An 18929-nucleotide genomic window follows, 5' to 3' on the forward strand; every position below is an offset into this window, starting at 1 on the left:
CACTTCCGTTTCTGGTTTTGTTGCAATTCCTCAACATCCCTACTAAAGGCGCAGAAAGTCCTGTTGTTGGTTGTAGGAGAGATTTAAACACATACTTCATACCTTTCAAAAGCAGTGAGTCCATCAAAAGCTGATTCCTGGATCGTATCCGAAATAAGTAACTTCCACTAAGTCCCTTTTCTCTCTCTGCCACCCTCTTCTCTCTCCTGCCTGTCCCAGACGCCCTGTTTACCAAACATCCATCCTGGTTTGTTTGCACAAAGTGTGGGCACATTTGAGGATGTCAGCTATTTACTGAACATTCATTCTCATTCGTTTGCGGGATGAGTTATATGATGTTGACTGAAGCAAATGTTATCTCACTTTTTCCAGTGCATTTTCCCACCCCTGTCCTTATCACAAAATGTTCAGGTTTGTTGCACAAGAGCACAAAATAGACTTTAATTTCACAACCTGAGTTTGCCAGTGTGCTAAATCATTCGTGGGAGATGAGGTTTCCCAAAAGACTGCTTATTCACAAACTGCTCATTTCTTCAAATCAACTTTAATCACACACCCTGAGTTTGCCAGTCCCATCTGAAAATAGTGACAGTTTGGAAACATCCCCGTTCCATCCTCGTACCTCTCTGTGTCTGTCTGTCTGTCTGTCTATCTGTCTGTCTGTCTCTGTCTCTCTCTGTACCATCCTTTCTCTCTCTCTCTCTTTCTGACACACCCTTCTCTGCCTGTTTCTTGTCAAACCGCTCTTGTTTTTTGCAGTCAGCAAATATAGGAGGTTGATGAAGTTCCCTGCGGACCACGCTACATAGTGTGGTGATGTGAGTTCAGCTTGGTGGGTCAGAAGTTGTGAAGGCCTGTCATAGAGTGTTAATTTCCTATAATTGCATTCAAGCAGGTGCAATCAGGTTTTTTGTTTTGTTTTAATTGGTTTTTATTAAATATTTTCTTGTGTTACAAAAGCAAACAAATAAACAAGGAAAACAGCGTCTCCATTTTCAATTAATGGAGTCTTTTTCACAGTTTGATTACATTTGGTACGAGACACTATTGTCATAGACACCATGCGGTTGTGGGGGAAAGAAAGTGGGGAGAGAGAGGTGTGGAGGGCTAGTGTTATTTCATTCTATCACATAGTGTTTGTGTAGGATTTTGTAATAGATGTAACTCCAGAACTAGCCCCATTAAATATCTCCCAGGACAACAACACACATACACATGACAAGGAGCTCATAGGTCACTTACTCTCAGCAGCTAGAAACATCATGTCAGGATACTGTGAGCCGGTTGCCCGGGAAAGCATAAAGACAAGGAAAAGTTTCTTACGGTCCTTTCTTATTTCAAACTTTACAGAGAGAGGCTCTAGAACCAAGCCTCTTGGATAATGGCGTTGTCCCAAGTGAATCTCCACCCCACCCCCGTCTCTCCCACTTCCTCATTTGTCATCTTCATCACCTCCTCTATGGGTGCCGCTAAGTGGCCTCTGTCTTCAAGCTCTTTGCTCTCCTACTTTTAAGGCCCGCCGGGTTCTGGGAGATGGTGGGTCTGGAATGCTTTCTAGTGACAACATGTCAGCCAGCTGTTCTGGCTCGCCCACAATTTCTCACCTTTCCCCCTCATCTGCCTCTGAGCTGTGACCTCCCTCAAACCCCTGTTGTAAATCTATACTGCCTTCCTCTTCCTCCTCCCTGGGATGGGGAGGCGGTCTCCACCATTTCTCCTCTGCCCAGTTCCTAACACATTACAACTAGACTCTGGAAGGTCCTATGAGGAGTGAACATAGACTGTTGGTACCAAAATGTATGGGAAACTGCCTTACTAGAACATTTAACCAACAAACTTAAACTAGCATGGGGACAAGCAAAGGAGGATGCCTTGACCCCGATGTGGCTCCCCTTTATCACATATACAGCACGACAAGACAATGTCATCCCCCATAACAGCATATGCATCAATATGACAACCAGGTTTTTCAGTGCCTGCGTGTATTGCGGCCTCATGCAGTGTTTGCCCATTGAAGCTGTTCCGTTCAAACACAGCAATTATCTCTGGGTGTTTTTATTCATTACCATATGTCTGGCTAACGAGATCTAAGTAGAAATCAAAGATACTTCTGTGGTATACTTAATGGGGGGGGGGACAAACTGACGAAAATGTGCTCTCGTCGCTCCTAGCAATGATCTTCCATGTTGGTTCATTCCTTTTGTTCTGCAGAACCTTCAATCAAACAGTTGGGACTTTTGAAGAACTCCAGGCATACCTTGCGGGTTATGTGGCTACCCTGGCTCGGGACGATGAAAAAAGACAAGCTCAGTAAGTCTTGGAGGTGATCCTTGAAATTGCATGGAAAGTAACCTCTTCAACACTCTGTAGGGTTGGTGGTGCATATCTACATTATGACAGCAGACCTGCTAAAAGGGCATACAGACTGCAGCGCCTCCGATTTTGGACTCATGGGTGACCCAAGTTGCTGTGTTTTTTGTCTGTTTATTTATTTACTTTTCTTTCAGCATTTTCAAGCCGCTTTCAAGTCCCTCACATCCAAAAGCTAACTGAGACCTTGAAAACTCTTGCAGCATCTCAGATTTAGGGTGAAAGAGGAGAGCACAAAATATGGTCTGAAGCTCAACATCAAAAAAACTGGGCCCATCACCTCCTGGCAAATAGAAGGGGAAGAAATGGAGGCAGTGAGAGATTTTACTTTCTGGGGCTCCATGATCACTGCAGATGGTGACAGCAGTCATGAAATTAAAAGACGCCTGCTTCTTGGGAGAAAAGCGATGGCAAACCTAGACAGCATCTTAAAAAGCAGAGACATCACCTTGCCGACAAAGGTCCGTATAGTTAAAGCTATGGTTTTCCCAGTAGTGATGTATGGAAGTGAGAGCTGGACCATCAAGAAGGCTGATCGCCGAAGAATTGATGCTTTTGAATTATGGTGCTGGAGGAGACTCTTGAGAGTCTCCATTCTTAAGGAAATCAGCCCTGAGTGCTCACTGGAAGGACAGATCCTGAAGTTGAGGCTCCAATACGTTGGCCACCTCATGAGAAGAGAAGACTCCCTGGAAAAGACCCTGATGTTGGGAAAGATGGAGGGCACAAGGAGAAGGGGACGACAGAGGACGAGATGGTTGGACAGTGTTCTCGAAGCTACCAGCATGAGTTTGACCAAACTGCGGGAGGCAGTGGAAGACAGGAATGCCTGGCGTGCTCTGGTCCATGGGGTCACGAAGAGTCAGACACGACTAAACAACAACAACAGCATAGCATACATAAAGAGCATAGCAACAATAAGATCATAGCATAGAAGCATTTTGTTGTTTTCCAGCAAAGCTGCTCAGCGATTACATCTTCCAGTCCATCTATGCTTTTTGTTTTTTGTGGGGGTTTTTTAGTATTTCAGCTGTGTTGCCATAACATATGGTACTACTGTGAGTGTCACTGGGCAGAGGGGTTCCAATGCTTTGGCCACAATCCAGAACCTTCCCCTAATTATTTTTTTAGTTTTCTATTCAGTTCTTTTGCATGCATGCTTTCCACTTTGCCTTTGTCATAAACGATAATAGGAAGCTCTTAAGCACAGCTGTTTAATTTTTTTTCCAGAAATTCCTAGCTGCATGGAGTCTTAACCCGGGCTGCATGCAATTTTAGCCATTCCAGCCCTGGTCCAAACTGACTTAGCCTGGCTCAGCCTGGGAACAACAGTTTGCTTTATAGTATCACTATATGTGCACCCTCACTGCAGACATAATGTCACTTTAAGTAAAATCTGAAGTGGGATGCATTAATTGTCAAGGATGGTGGCTTCAAATGGACTCTATATGCTACTAGCACTGTATTTTTCCTTTTAGTGCCAATCAGATCCTTGGAAACACAAGCTCCAGTCACAGCAATATTAAGCAGTCTCAGTATCAATTTCATTTTGATCAGTTTTAATGGATTATCTGAAAGACCATTAATGCAGAACAGGAATTAGTGGTCAAGTTGGAGAAATTACCATTGGCATTCTGACGAGAAATTATTTGGCCCTCACTTCATTACAATAAACCTACAAAAGGCCACTGAGAGAGGCAATAAAAGCAGATGGCTGTTCATCAAACAAATTGCCATTTCAGACCCGAGGTACCCAAACAGAGAGATTGCAATCAATATTTAATGCCTCATGAAATTCTGCCACTAAAAAGAGACTTTCAGCAGAACAGCAGGTGACAGCTGGAATTCTTCTGCAGGTATTTTTGACATGTGGAGGGGAACTCTCAAAACTTCATTAGAAAAAGATCGCATTCTGTTCCTGATCAAATCTTCCTTTAAAAAACAACAACACTATTTTCCTATTATTTATGCTAACTTTTCTCCTGTAAGAAGACATGAAATTCTTTTCTCCTTTTACATGCTAAAGACATTCTAATTCAAGGACACCAAAAATGCTGCAAGATGTTCTTAGGAAGTCTTCTCCTATTGAGACACACCTGCCATCGTTACTTTGATGACTTCTCCAGGACAAATAACTCACAATGCCTTTCCTCTGTGCCAGGAAGAAGCCATCGTTCCTATCCACACTGGTGGTTTCTTCTTAAAACTTCAGTGAGCTATGAAAAGGTCTTGAAACTGAGCTTGCAAAAACAAAATAATTTAAATAAATTTGGGGGGTCTTTTCCTCTGCCAGCTGAGTCAAAAAAGGCCATCTGTGAGCTCATTGCTCCAGGTGCTTGAGGAAAGATACCTTTGAACGACATGGGGGAACGTCGAAAACATTTTTCGAAAAACGTTATCAGACCACTGCAGCAATTCTTGGTTGCGCGCTCAGCGAGATTGAACTGAAGGGGGTGTTTTATTTCTTTTTAATGCAGAGTTTCTTCCTTGGAGCAGCTACCCAGCGACGTCTCTTTGGAGATGATACAGCTGAAAGAAAAAGTAACCCAGTTTCCTTCCTCCTGCCCGTTTCAGAACCTGGAAATTGTCGCTACCCTGGGTGTTGGTGGATTCGGAAGAGTGGAACTTGTAAGAATTTGCCTTTTAAATGTTTTGACTGCCGCTTCTGATCTGAATGTTTTGGTGTACCCGTGCCAGCGTGGATGATCTTGCACTTCCTAGGGCCTCAAGATTCCCATATTTTCAAGTGCATTCTCTAACGCAGGGGTTGGCAACCTAAGGTCCGCGGGCCCAATTTCCCTCTGGATCCGGCCCGCGGACAGTCCTGGAATCGCCGCTTGGATCGGCTTGATCGTTCGGGCTGCGCCATTTTTTTTGCAATTTTTTTGGGCGCCATTTCCCACACACACACACACCACAGCGGGGCCTCCTCCCTCCCTCCCTCCCTCCTGGCTTCTCCCCGCCCCACAGAGGAAGGGAGCTGGGCTTTGATTGGTGCCAGCAGCCAGCCAATCCGAAGCCTTGCTGCCCGCGTGCTGACTCACCACCTGCCCTCCAGCCTCTTCACCCATGGCTGCGCTGCAGGCATTGTGGCGGGTGCGTCGTGATGGTAGCGTCGCAGGGCTTTGGCTGGAGCTTGGCGTGTCATTGAGCACTTGCGAGAAACGGTAGCTCCTCTCCCATTCTCCCTAAGAGCTACCTTCCATTACACTAGCGATCAGCACATCTTGCAAGCTGCCAATGCTGGGGAAGGGGCAGCAGTTGGCTGGCTGGCGGATTCCTCCAAATATATAAACAGGCTAAGACTCATTGCAGCTAATTGGGTCAAACCAATCAATCATATCCCCCGCCACCCATTTCTAATGTTCAGGTTGTGATTGCCATTGCACAAGAGGGAGATACCAGCAGTGTGGGAATAGGGTTTCCAGAATGATAAAAACCTTTATGAATAAAATCCTAAGTAATTGGGGAGGGAGGGAAGAGAGCAAACTACCCAATGAGGACTGAGCGTGCTCAATGGCCAATAGAATGCTGAAAAGAAAAGAAAAGTAGGGAGTGGAATTGACTGGCTAGAATCTTGAATGGCAGCGTGTCATACTGCCACACTTTGTTGCAGTTCTCACGTGTTAAATCCTCAGGTCTAGTGGTTTTCCATAGCTTCATATTCTGTGGATGCTTGATCCTATAGCCCCCTCCCCCCGAATATTTTAGAGCAGGCATGTCCAAAGTCTGTTTTGGGGGCTTAATCCGGCGCGCCGGTTGGTTTAATCCAGCCCCTGTGGCAGTTTATTTCCTGGGGTAAAATCCCAAAAAAACCTCAACACCTTCAATCCTAAAAGAAGCTCAAGAACTTTGATTGGCCCTTTGGCTGGTCCCCATGGCCCTTCACTTCATCAGATCTGGCCCTCTTTGAAAAAAGTTTGGACACCACTGTCTTAGACAAAACCGATCATACTGAAGGGCATTTTCCTCCAAAATTTTGTTAATTGTAGGGTTATAGCATATATGGACGAGAACCCCTTTCCTATCAACATAATTTCCATTATGGTCAGCACTTATCATTCTGTTCTGTCTACTCTGCAAAAAAATTGAGGGACCAGGGGAAGGTGGGAGCTTATGATCGTGTAGCCCTTTTAATCTGTTTTTCCCCCCCTAATGTGAACTCAGGTGAAAGTGAAGAACGAGAACATAGCATTTGCCATGAAATGTATCAAGAAGAAACACATAGTGGATACCAAACAGCAGGAGCACATTCACTCCGAAAAGAAAATTCTAGAAGAAGCCTGCTCTCCCTTCATTGTAAAGTAAATTGCTTTCTCTGTTTTCTATTCAGCTTTAACCACTGTTATAGAAAATGACACAGCCCAGGTATGGTTTAGCTTAATAATTTTCCAGCTTGCTCAGATACTTGCGTTTTATGGGAGGTTTTGCATTGTATTATTATTTTCCCCTGGAAATTGTATTTTTAATAAACAAATTTGTTATTGTGTCCTGTGTGAGTTTTGCTCATAAAGGATAGCCTACAAATAATTTTAATTGACTGCTTGATTTCCCTCCAATTCCCTTCAGAATGTACCGCACTTTCAAAGACAACAAATACGTTTACATGCTCTTGGAAGCCTGTCTTGGTGGTGAGCTGTGGAGTATCCTGAGAGACAGGTAATAATTTATCATTTTTTGTTTTCTACCTGAAGAATAACTTTAAAAAAAAAAGATTTAGAAAGAAAGAAAGAAAGAAAGAAAGAAAGAAAGAAAGAAAGAAAGAAAGAAAGAAGCACAGCTCAGTGGGGCTGTGTACAGACTACAGGTTTTTAGAAACTTAACAGGGCAATGTGAGTTATCTTTTTTATTATTATTTTATTTTATTTTTATTTTTTTATTATTACATTTGTATCCCACCTTGTGGAATGCCCTCCCATCAGATGTCAAACAGATTGACAACTATTTGACTTTTAGAAGACATCTCAAGGGAAGTTTTTAATGGTTGGAATTTTATTGTATTTTGTTGGGAGCCACCCAGACAAATGGGTGGCTTATTATTATTATTATTATTATTATTATTATTATTATTATTATTAACCTTTCCTCCAAGGAGCTGGCAAACATAGTTTCCCTCCTCCCCATTTTTTCCTCACAACAACCCTGTGAGGTAGGTTAGGCCAAAAGCGAGTGACTGGCCCAACGTCACCCAGTGAGCTTCATGGTCTTCCAGGTCCTAGTCCAACACTCTAACCACTACACCACACTACCCGTGGGGAAGTTTCTCGCATGGTCTCTAGACAAGGGGTTTTGAAATTACTACTTAGTACTAATTATTACTACTAGCACATTATTGCTGTCCAGAGGGGCTAAAGGGTAACCAAAGTAAGAGAATCATAAAATCAGAGTTTGAAGGGACTTCCAGGATCATTTAGTCCAATGCAGGAATCTCAACTAAAGAATCCTTGACAGATGGCCATTCAACCTCGGCTTAAAAATCTCCAACGAAGGAGATTAATACAGTGGTACCTCGGGTTACATACGCTTCAGGTTACAGACTCCGCTAACCCAGAAATAGTACCTCGGGTTAAGAACTTTGCTTCAGGATGAGAACAGAAATCGTGCTCTGGCGGCGCAGCGGCAGCAGCGGGAGGCTCCATTAGCTAAAGTGGTGCTTCAGGTTAAGAACAGTTTCAGGTTAAGAACGAATCTCCGGAACGAATTAAGTACTTAACCCGAGGTACCACTGTATTAAGAAGTTGACTGATTTCAGCAGGAGGTTCTTCGATACAAACTGACTGGTAATGAAGCAGTGTGACTGCCCACAAACTTTTGCACGCACAAATAGTATTGGAAGTGGTTTGGGGCATGACCACCCCTAAATAGCATCATGAGCACAAATAATCATGAACGTGCCATGAAAATGAAATCTGTAGGAGCCCTCAGGCTATATACTACAGCCGCAGACCTGCTTATTTAGACCCAGCTCTCCTTGTATCAAAATGTGTGTGAGAGAGAGGATCTTGATTTCTGGAGCTCAAGGATTGCATGGGATATGGAGGAACTACAGAACTACAGCCAGTGTGAAAAAGATGGGAAATGTTTGCTTTATTTCAGAGGGAGCTTTGATGAAACCACTACAAAGTTCTGTGTTGGATGTGTGACGGAAGCCGTCGAATATTTGCATTACATCAGTGTGATCTACAGGGACTTGAAGCCCGAAAATTTAATTTTGGACGCTCAAGGATATATAAAGCTGGTGAGGTGGTGGTTTGTTTGTTTTTGTTTTTCTTTAATGCCCATAAATGTCCTGCAGAGAGAAGCTTGCTTTTCATCCAGTGCCATGCCCGTTAAAGGGAAATTTTAAGAGCACTTAATCCTTGAAGCCTCTGTCGCACTCAGCCCGAGGGTTAGGAAGGAATATTATTCCCCTGGGTGTGTCAATTTCACCCCCTTCCTCCCAGGTTACAATTTTAATTCACAAGAATCTTCCTGTAAATTGTGTGCTTGGTCTAAGTGGAAGGAATGATCGTCGAGGTCAGCAATTGTGGGAGGCCTCCTGGGTCAGATCTGGGCCTCTGAGGAATATCGTTTGCCAGCCCAAAGTCAAAGGGAACATTCACAAAGAACGGAAACTTCCTTGCACTCCACTTGGGTAGAGTGAGGATGGAAACCAGCAAGCCACCTGTAATCTCCTCCTTCCATGGACCACCCAGTTTCCGATTGACGAATTGCATCCATATTTTAACACAGGCTCTTCATAGGTTCTTGACATACCTGTGTGCAGCAGAACCAAAGTACCCCCTCAAAATGCTAAGGTGAAAATAGGATAATGGAAGGCCCATAGCTCAGTATACATGCCAAGGTCAAGATTCAACCCCTGGTGTTTACAAGGTGGGCTGGGAAAGACTTTTGTCCGAAACCATGGAGAGCTGCTACTGGTTTGGGTAGACCAGGGTTTCCCAAACTGGGGTCTCCAGTCTGGACTACAACTCCCATCATCCCTAGCTAGCAGGACCAGTGTCACTGCCTCCTGTGGGAACACGTGTGGCGATCACACAGGGTCCCCGGACGTTTCACCGTCTATTGATCCCTGTGCCACCACTTTATTTCTCGCTGCCCCCAACCAGGCCCTACCTGGTACAATACTGAGTCCAGTCAGGGTTAAATTAGAACATAAATTTCTGTTTATTTATTGCAGTTTAACAAGCGTGTGGTTTCATAAATGGTATCGGTCAATTACATTCATGGGGTGCCTATCCAGACCTATAACTTCCGCTACCTGCTCTCACTCACTAAACCACCTCTCAGATATTTACTTGTCTTCCTACCCCTAACTGTTCCTGACTCAGCCTATTTCTCTACACTAACTCCACCTACCCACAGACTCTATCCCAATTCACTCCCACTCCAACCAACCCCCAACTCCCAATGAACTCTACCCTTTGCCCCTCCCAGAGCTGATTTTATAGTCCCTCTGACTCGACCCCCTGGGTCCTGACTGGGCAACCTGTTTAACTATTTCACCTCCAGCACTCTCATATGTTAACGTCACAACGAGTTCCATAATTTAATTATGCGCTGGGGAAGTAAAGGACTTTTCTGGAAGTCAGTGTAGGCACCAAGCTGGCAGAGGGAGCAGAACAGATGGAAGAGAAAAGCAACCTTTTTGCCATCCTGTACATTTTAAGTACAGTGGTACCTTGGTTCTCAAACGCCTTGGTACTCAAACAACTTGGAACCCAAACACAGCAAACCCGGAAGTAAGTGTTCTGGTTTGCAAATGTTTTTCAGAAGCCGAACGTGCTCCATTTTGAGTGTTACGCTTCCATTTTGAGTGCCACACTTCCATTTTGAGTGTTACGCTGAGGTCTGCCTTTTTTTGCTATTTATTTTGCGTTTTTGCTTTTGCAGCTCTTTTGTTTTTGTGACTGTGTGGAACCCAGTTCAGCTACTGATTGATTGATTGTGTGACCGCAGTACATTGTTTATTGCTTTCATTTTATGGATCAATGGTTTGGTTAGATAGTAAAATCCATGTTCAATTGCTGTTTTAGGGGTTGCTTTTTAAAGTCTGGAACGGATTAATCCATTTTGCATTACTTTCTGTGGGAAAGTGCGCCTTGTTTTTAGAAATGCTTTGGTTTTGGAATGGACTTCCGGAACGGATTAATTTTGAGAACCAAGTTACCACTGTAAATGGCAGCCCATTTCCCTTGGCCTTCCAAAGCCCACTTGTAAATGCCCTGGGTTGCGCAAAGCCAGCATGGGCTAGATGCTGCAAATGAGAACAGCCAAAGCTAAATGCCTCACTGTCTGATGATAGTATTTGCTCTTCTCCCCATGAGGTTGATTTTGGGTTCGCTAAGAAGATTGGAGCTGGGCAAAAGACCTGGACATTCTGCGGGACTCCTGAGTACGTTGCCCCTGAAGTCATCCTGAATAAAGGACACGATTTCAGCGTGGACTTCTGGTCTCTTGGTATCCTAGTGTATGAGCTGCTGACAGGAAAGTAAGTGCCAAGTCAGTTATCTCAGGAATCACTGCTTCGATGAACTCTTTACACAAATAGGTTATTTGCTGTTGTTTTGCTTGGTTATTATATTATGGGGAGAGTCCATATTGTAGAGCCCACACTTTATAGCTGGGTCCGAGGACGTGCCATGCCACACCACACCACGCCCCCCCCCCGCTCCGGGTGCCAAATCCGCTAGCTCCGCCACTGCTCTGAAGAGCAGCAAGCTCAGATCCAGAAGCAGCTGAATCAGCCTCTGCCTCGCGTTGATGGCTTCTTCTCCTTCATCTCCACATGGTGCTCTCCTACTTCCTCCATCTTCTTCCAACAAACCCCCTTGCCCAACCCCTTCTGTCTCAGTCATCGCCCACCGTAACCCTGGCAACCCCTGTTTGCCCAGACTCAAGGATCTCTCTTTGCACTTCTTAATAACTTCCCCCCTCAGGCAATGCCCCGGTCTGGAACAGAAGCTTAGCCTGAATTTTTACACTTCTAAATCCAACACCTATCTGCTCACCTTGATTCTCAGCACCCAGGAACCTAGGGGAACGCAGGGCCCCCACAAATCCGTAATAATACATTCATATTTCAGAATGATCTCTGTTTAAGGTTCAGTGTAGCCAAACTGTTAAGGGGTCTAGCTTTCTCCCTTCTCCTTCCTTCCTTCCTTCCTTCCTTCCTTCCTTCCTTCCTTCCTTCCTTTCTTTCTTTCTTCATTCAGATTTGCATGGGCATTAAACAGGAAATAATATAGCTCAGTGGTAGAGCATCTGCTTTGCAAACAAGAGTCACCAGGTTCAATCCCCAGTATCTTCATTTAAAAGCACCAAGTAGCAGGTCATAGATTCATAGAGAGTTGGAAGGGACCACAAGGGTCATCTAGTCCAACCCGGTGGAAGTGACCCTGGATTGCTGCTACCAGTCAGAATAGACAATACTAGGACAATTAGTGAGACTTCCTATAAAACAGCTTTCTGCGAATTTTACCTGTATCTAAAATAGAATTTCTCTTTTGTCATTACAAACTCCTTTTTACTTGAGCATTTTTCTCTTTTTTCTTTTCCTTCTCTCCCCCCCCCCCCACCCAATCCATTTCTATAAATCGTGACATTTACTCTAGTCCTCCATTTTCTGGGGTCGATCAAATGATGACCTACAATTTGATTCTGAAAGGCGTCGAAAGGCTGGATTTTCCCAGGATAATCACAAAGCGGCCTGAAGATTTGATTCGGCGGCTCTGCAGGTGAGGAGGGCAATTTTGTCGCGAAGGTGTGAAAAGAATACTTTAGCCGTGTTACATTCTGCCAGGCGCCCAAAATCAAAGCTTGTTAAACTTAAGCCAAAACCTATCTTTTCTCTCTTTTGAAGCAAAAAAAGATCCTGCTGAGATGTTTGGGTGTTAACTATTAAACTGAGGGTGTTTAGTTTTTGTTTTTTAAAAAATGCATTGTTTGCTTAATGTTTACCGGGTGTGAGATACTTTATTATTTATTTTGCGGTGCAGTTCCATTCAAGTATTGCTACTTGATTGCTCTGTCCACTTTGGGCATTCTGAGTGAAGGTAGATGTGCACAATCAAAGTGTATAGCCAGGCTGCCTATTTATGCTCAGGAAACTTTTGCCCAAAGCCTCACTGGGGCCTGCTGTCTCCCCGACTCTTCTCTTCAGATTAGGCTGCACTTGTTTCTGTGTTAATCAGCTGCATTTTGGCTTCCCTGTTCACATTAAAATCTTCCTCGCAAGTTGCTAGGCAACCAACATAAAACCGAAGACGTGAACTGGAAGTTGCTGCCAATTCGCCCCTTGAAGGCTGAGGTTCTGAGGCATTTACCTTGTTTTCAGAGGCCTGCTTCTTGGGACTTTGGGATAGACACATCCCATCGCACATGGAAGTAAAAAAAAAAGGCAGGTGATTCAACGGCCTTGCTGAAGCTGAGCCAACCCAGATTTTGGCTGTGCCTCGATGGGAGATCACCTGGAGACAGGCATCTGTCACCAGAGAAAGAGACAGAAGACCAGGCAAACGGGAAGATCAAGGTTGCTGCAGAAGGGCACATGGACCCTGATCCAGGACCTCTCTTCCAGGTCTTCTGTTTGCCCCACTTCAAGCAGACTGGATTCATTGACTCAGCACCTCAGTGTCCTGAATGAACCCCCCATCTGTTCATGCTCTTAGCCTCCTGTCTTATAAGTAACTACAAGTCTGCAGCAGTTTTAATATGGCACACGGCATACAAGAAGCTTCTACTCTGCTATACCTTGAGTGTGCAAAGTAGCAATGATCAGAGCATTGGTGCTGCACCCTTTGCAGTAAGGATGAGTCGTCGCCTTTGGCTTTTATCATTTCTTCTGTTGTGGGGGGGGGGGGGAATGGGGTTTGGTTTTTACAGCCTCGGCCCCCTCCCCTATCAAGAGAAAAGATATCCCTTTCATCTTGGTCAGAGATGAAACAGTGATGCTGTTATGTACTGAGTTTAATAGGATCCAAAATACAGCAGTCTGATTGGTCCTAGAACAATAGAAGTCAGAATGCAGCAGTCTGATTGGTCCTAGAACAATAGGATTCAGAATGCAGCAGCCTGATTGGTCCTAGAACAATAGGATCCAGAATGCAGCAGTCTGATTGGTCCACAGGAGCCACCCAATCCAGCTCCATGTGGAAGTGAATCCGCAACCTGATTGGCCTACAGGAGAATCCCGGAATTAGCCAATCATGTGGGGCCCATTGTGTAAATAATGTATATAAAGCAGACATCCTGGGGGAACTTCCATTCCTCCTCTCCACTATGAGCTGAATAAAGAGCATGAAATCCACTCTCGACTCAGAGTATATTTCAGAGGCTACAAAGAAAACAAGGCAAGCTGCTGATCTCTATTGATCTGTTTGCAAGTAGAGTCTCTCCATGCAAGGAGATGAGGGAGCCCAGAACAAACGTGTGTGACAACCCCTTAGCCCAGTGGTTCTCAACCTGTGGGTCCCCAACATCTGGGGACCCACAGGTTGAGAAAGGCTGCCTTAGCCAAAGACCACCCACAAGCATCATACAAGCATCACAGAAAGAGGCGGTCTACAACAGAAATTTGAGAACAAAATAAAAAAAATCCTTCCAGCAGCACCTTAGACACCAACTGAAGAAGTGTGCATGCACATGGAAGCTCATACCAATAACAAACTTAGTTGGTTTCTAAGGGGCTACTGGAAGGAATTTTTTTATTTTGTTTCTACTACAGCAGACCAACACGGCTACCTACCTGTAACTAGAAATTGTGAGAGTATGACTTGTCCTCTGTCTGTCAAGATCCCTGCTAATGTTTGCTGATTGCCTTTTCCTGGCCAGTCTGGGCCATTCTATTGATACTGTGAATGCCATGACTCTATAATCCATTGTCACAGACCTGTTTCATTCATGCATAGGAATCTGCTCTTTTGACAAGTCTGATTGGATAGTTATCAACATTTGTTAAACCTGTTTCACAGAGGGGAGGCTCAGGAAGAATTTCCTGCTATGTGACTAGGGGAGTCTCAAAGCTGGCTAGGGATAAACATGGCTGCTTTGTTGCTCTCTGTACCCTTTCAGCTCAGGTTTTACTGGTAAAAGTGATCTTTCATCAAGGAATTGGCAGGTTCGTTGAGAAAACGGGACCAAATAGGCGCACCTGGAAACTTTGCCACTATTTAACTGAGCCATGCTGCAAAGGCCATTTTGCACCACCTGTAGGGTTTGACATTTTGTGGACATGTGGTACGTGTAAATGCACTTATTCCCATACATTTATGATGACACGCCATTGATTTTTTATAACACTTCTCTATCTCTCACTTGAGAGAGAAGTTGCCGAGGGTGTTTCAAGCCATGGATTCTGGCTGCTGGAGCTGGGGAAAACACACACTCCCCCCCCCCCCCAATTGCAAATATAGGGAGCCCAACAAAATGAACATTACTAGAAATCAGCCCCACTTCCTGCGGACCAAGAGCATATTATTTATAAGGCCATGCTGAAAGTTTCTCTGTCTTGATTTTAAATATACAGCTGGTGCAAATGAAGGTTTTCTGGGAAAAGCCCTCGGAAGTTTCAGATCTGTTTGCTAGCAGGCAACTGAAGGGTACTAGGTTGGGGAAGGCTTATTTAGGATATATATATATATATATATATATATATATATATATATATATATGTAGGATCCAACCTGTTGAATTGCATTAGAACACAGAACGTGATAGTATTATTAAATTACGAAGCTTCCAAATTATGGAGCGTTGACTTTGCTTTTGTTTTGTTTTGTTTATAGGCAAAATCCTACCGAGAGGTTAGGAAATCTGAAGAATGGTATCCATGATATTAAGAGGCATAGGTAAGGAAAGGAACGGCGGGGTTCCTTGCAAACCGGGGTCACTTCTTTTTCTCCTGCTTTTGTCTCTGATTCTGTAGAGCAGAGGAGAAACATGGAAGTCTTTTTGTGGCCACAAAGGCAGGATGAAGGTGTGATGTTGTTTCCTTCCAAGACAGATGCGCCTCTTGTCTTATAACCACTGAAGCCTGTTTCACTGATCTTCTTGTTCTGAACCTTCCTTCCTAGGTGGCTGAATGGTTTTAACTGGGAAGGACTCAAGGCAAGGAAGTTAACGTCTCCTTTAAAAAGAGAGGTACTGAGAACGTCATACTATGTGGCATTAAACGCTTGTCATTTGACAATTTGCACAAGGGTGAAGTCTCGTTTGCGTCAGAAGGGCCAAGCGGGGATTCGAACTCTGGTCTCACAGAACCTCTCTTCCACGTCAACGGTGCTTGATTTCATTTGTGCAGGATCAGTGTATAGTTGCAATGAGTTGCCTGGCATGATGCTATCCCAGCATGCTTTGGAAATGTGGCTAGGAAGTCATTCAAAGCCTATGTGCCTTAAATGCCATTGGGGTTGGACTAGGTGATGATGATGATGATGATAGTAATAATTTTATTATTTGTACCCCACACATCTGACAGGGTTGCCCCAGCCACTCTGGGCAGCTCCTAGCATATAAAGAAACATAATCAAACATTAAAAACTTCCCTATACAGGGCTGCCTTCAGATGCCTTCTAAAGATTGCATAGCTCCTTATTTCCTTGACATCTGATGGGAGGGCGTTCCACAGGGCGGGTGCCACTACCGAGAAGGCCCTCTGCCTGGTTCCCTGTAACTTCACTTCTTGCAGTGAGGAACCTCCAGAAGGCCCTCGGAGCTGGATCTCAGCTGATAGTTATGATTCTGTAACTGCTTTTTGCCTGGTGTCCCCCTTAAGATTTTCTTTACACGTCTTTCTTTCGCAGCTTTCTGGTCCGATGGATTACAGCTACTTCGACCGATACCCTCCTGAACAGGGAACCCCACCAGATGAGCTTTCAGGCTGGGATAAAGACTTCTAAGAGGAGAAGAGAAGAGGCAGGCTTATAGATCAACAAATATGAGCATCCACAGATTGTTTGTACTAGTCATGTAACATAATTCTTAGGAGCCCAACCCAGCTGCATTCAGATCAAGGAGACTTCTGCATTTAGAGTGAGCTGGATACAGACGCCGACGCGCCTCCCCCCCCCCCTTTTATCTTGCTTTGCAACTTCACAGCATGACGGGTTTTGCCTTGTCCTTTGAAGGATGGGGCAGTGGCAGTGGCAAGAAGCACCACTCCCTGTTTAATTGCAAACAGAAGTTCTTCATCTCTTGTAGAGATGTGCAACACAGTGGTACCTCGGAAGTCCAACGGAATCCGTTCCGGAAGTCCATTCGACTTCCAAAGCTCCTGCAACCAATCAGAAGCCGCATTGGACGTTTGGGTTCCAAAGAACGTTCTCAAACCAGAACAGTCACTTCTGGGTTTGCAGCGTTCAGGAGCAAAAACGTTCGACTTGCAAGGTGTTTGGGATCCAAGATATGACTGTATTGGCAACCGTGAGCCCTCAGTATGAGGAATGGAAAGATGCAGGAGAGCAGAGCAGCATTCTGAACGGCTTCGTGGAGGTGGCCTATTCTGGTCATCTTCCAGGGTAAACAAAATCCACACTTAAAAGTAACTTTTTAAATATCCCGCTCAGGTTGCGATGTACAGAAGCGCTCAGGAGCCAAGCTGTATTTTAAGTAGGGCTTTATTCCAGTTGCAGTGTCGCATCAGCATAAAGCAATCTTCTTAACATCCAGGAATTGGCATACACAGGTGGGATTACTGCATACGCATATGCACCATACATATGCATTGCTACAGAAAAATGCTATTAATATCAGTGCAGACAGGAGCTAAAAGGATTGTGCCATATTGTTACAAGATGGCCAACTTACACTTTCAATAAGAAAGGCAATTATTGCAGAACAATTACATTCAGTATGGTAGACTTTCCCCAAAATAACTGTTCTCTGTGTGTGGGTTTATATATGTATATAAAAAGCTTGATTTAGCAGAGATTTCAGCAGATATTTCTGAAGTCAATTCCTGTGCATTATTGGTGCCTCACAACATATTGAAAAACCATGAAGTGCAGAGTCAAAGTGCTGGAATTGGCTGCAGCTCCTCGGTTAGTATATGCCTAGTGCGGAAACTTGTTTTCACTGCCCTTAGGTTTTGATCTTTCCTAATATTTTTGTCGGTCTGCCTGGGGCAGGTGGTAACTGGAAACCAACAGGCCTCTAGAGGATCACATCTAACCCACTTGGACAAAAAGCATTATTCCTTTCTTGACTGGCCATGTTTTAACAGAGAGAGATTTTTAAAAGCATAGGTCCTGTTTCTATTTTGTAGAAAATGTTTAGTCTTCCAGTCTAATTGAAAAAACAAGTTGAATTAGAAATAGAAATCAAAGACCTTTTTGTTTCTTCCATTGTGGAGCAGTGGCTCGATGGCAAAAATGCAGAGAGCGACAAAGGAAGCTGTCATATTTCACATCAGGCCATCTAGATCAGTGTTGTCAACACTGGCTGGCAGCAGCTCTCCAGTGTGGTCTTTCCCAGTCCTATCAGCAGATGCCAGAAAATGAACTTAGGCAGATAAAGCATGTGCTCTGGCCTTTCCAAGATCTAAAGCCAGAGGTTCATGAAGGAGATACATACATGACCCCATATCATAGCTGTCAACTTACAGATTTGAAAATAAGGGACCAGCAGCCAAAATAAGGGATTTTCCAAGCACAGGTATGTTCAACTTCTGAGCCCCTCCAAGCCAAAGGCAGAAAGCCCAGCCAGCAGCCAAACGAAGCCTCAAGCGGTGGTTCCCACAGTGCAGCAACCTGGCAAAAGGGATGCAGCAAGGAAAACCACTGTCACCTCTCCACTGGGAAGTGCTGAGCAAAGGCGAGTCCCCAGGCAACGCGGCCGATTTGATCGGCACAAGGCATGCAAGCTCCACCCCCCCAGTCATTCTTAGACTCCTTATTGGGTGAGCAACGCAGCCAAGCAACAGAGTTGGAGCCTCCCTCCTCCCTGGCCGGCAGGAAGGGAGGGAGAGGAGCTGCTTCCTTTGAAACCCGGGAAATTTAAGGGACATCATCAATAAGGGACAGCAGCGGGACACAGCGCTGGGATAAGTGACTTTCCCGCCAAATAAGGGATGGTTGACAGCTATGCCCCGTATAGGGACTGCAGGGACTTCTGAAGTTCAACCCCGAAGGCTGACTGCAGAACAGCAAAGGGATTGTGTGTTTTTTTCCTGTGACCCTGTATCTCTGGAAGGGGTGATAATCAGGGATCCTACAAGGGTGGCATGATGAAGTCTTGTTGGAGGACACAGCCAGCTTGAGGATTCGCTACTGCCACCTTGTGACAATGGCTGCGTAGGAAGGCAGTGGCCTGCTTTCTAAACCCACCTCAGGGAGATGGCGCCATAGCATTTGACCACCTAGTGTGATAATGAACTTGGGGGAAGTCGGCACAAATCAAAGTTCCCACTTGCTTTTGAATCTTAGGAGCAGCGGCTGTCAATAACATTATTTGTTGGAAAAAATTGGTGCAACACAACAGGACCATGAGCAGCGGAAAAGGTGCCGCTGGGATCATTGTCAGATAATATAATTCACACACTCAAAGCCCAGTACCACCAGTTA

The 18929-nt window shown here is 44.6% G+C and overlaps 1 protein-coding gene across 2 annotated transcripts in view; it reads left to right on the plus strand.

Annotated features, from left to right (window-relative positions):
• The window catches only part of PRKG2 (protein kinase cGMP-dependent 2), a 64831-nt gene extending 45902 nt beyond the window's left edge, over positions 1-18929 (plus strand). For both annotated transcript variants that reach the window (XM_083571245.1, XM_083571246.1), the window contains 10 exons: positions 2212-2310; positions 4848-4998; positions 6538-6674; positions 6940-7029; positions 8467-8608; positions 10698-10861; positions 11985-12107; positions 15156-15218; positions 15444-15510; positions 16173-18929. In XM_083571245.1, the coding sequence (XP_083427371.1) occupies positions 2212-2310; positions 4848-4998; positions 6538-6674; positions 6940-7029; positions 8467-8608; positions 10698-10861; positions 11985-12107; positions 15156-15218; positions 15444-15510; positions 16173-16268 (1132 nt within the window). In that variant the 3' untranslated portion in view covers positions 16269-18929. The remainder of the gene's footprint in view (positions 1-2211; positions 2311-4847; positions 4999-6537; positions 6675-6939; positions 7030-8466; positions 8609-10697; positions 10862-11984; positions 12108-15155; positions 15219-15443; positions 15511-16172) is intronic.

This window comes from Podarcis filfolensis (genome assembly GCF_964270895.1).
Source record: "Podarcis filfolensis genome assembly, chromosome: 9".
Lineage (NCBI taxonomy): Eukaryota > Metazoa > Chordata > Lepidosauria > Squamata > Lacertidae > Podarcis > Podarcis filfolensis.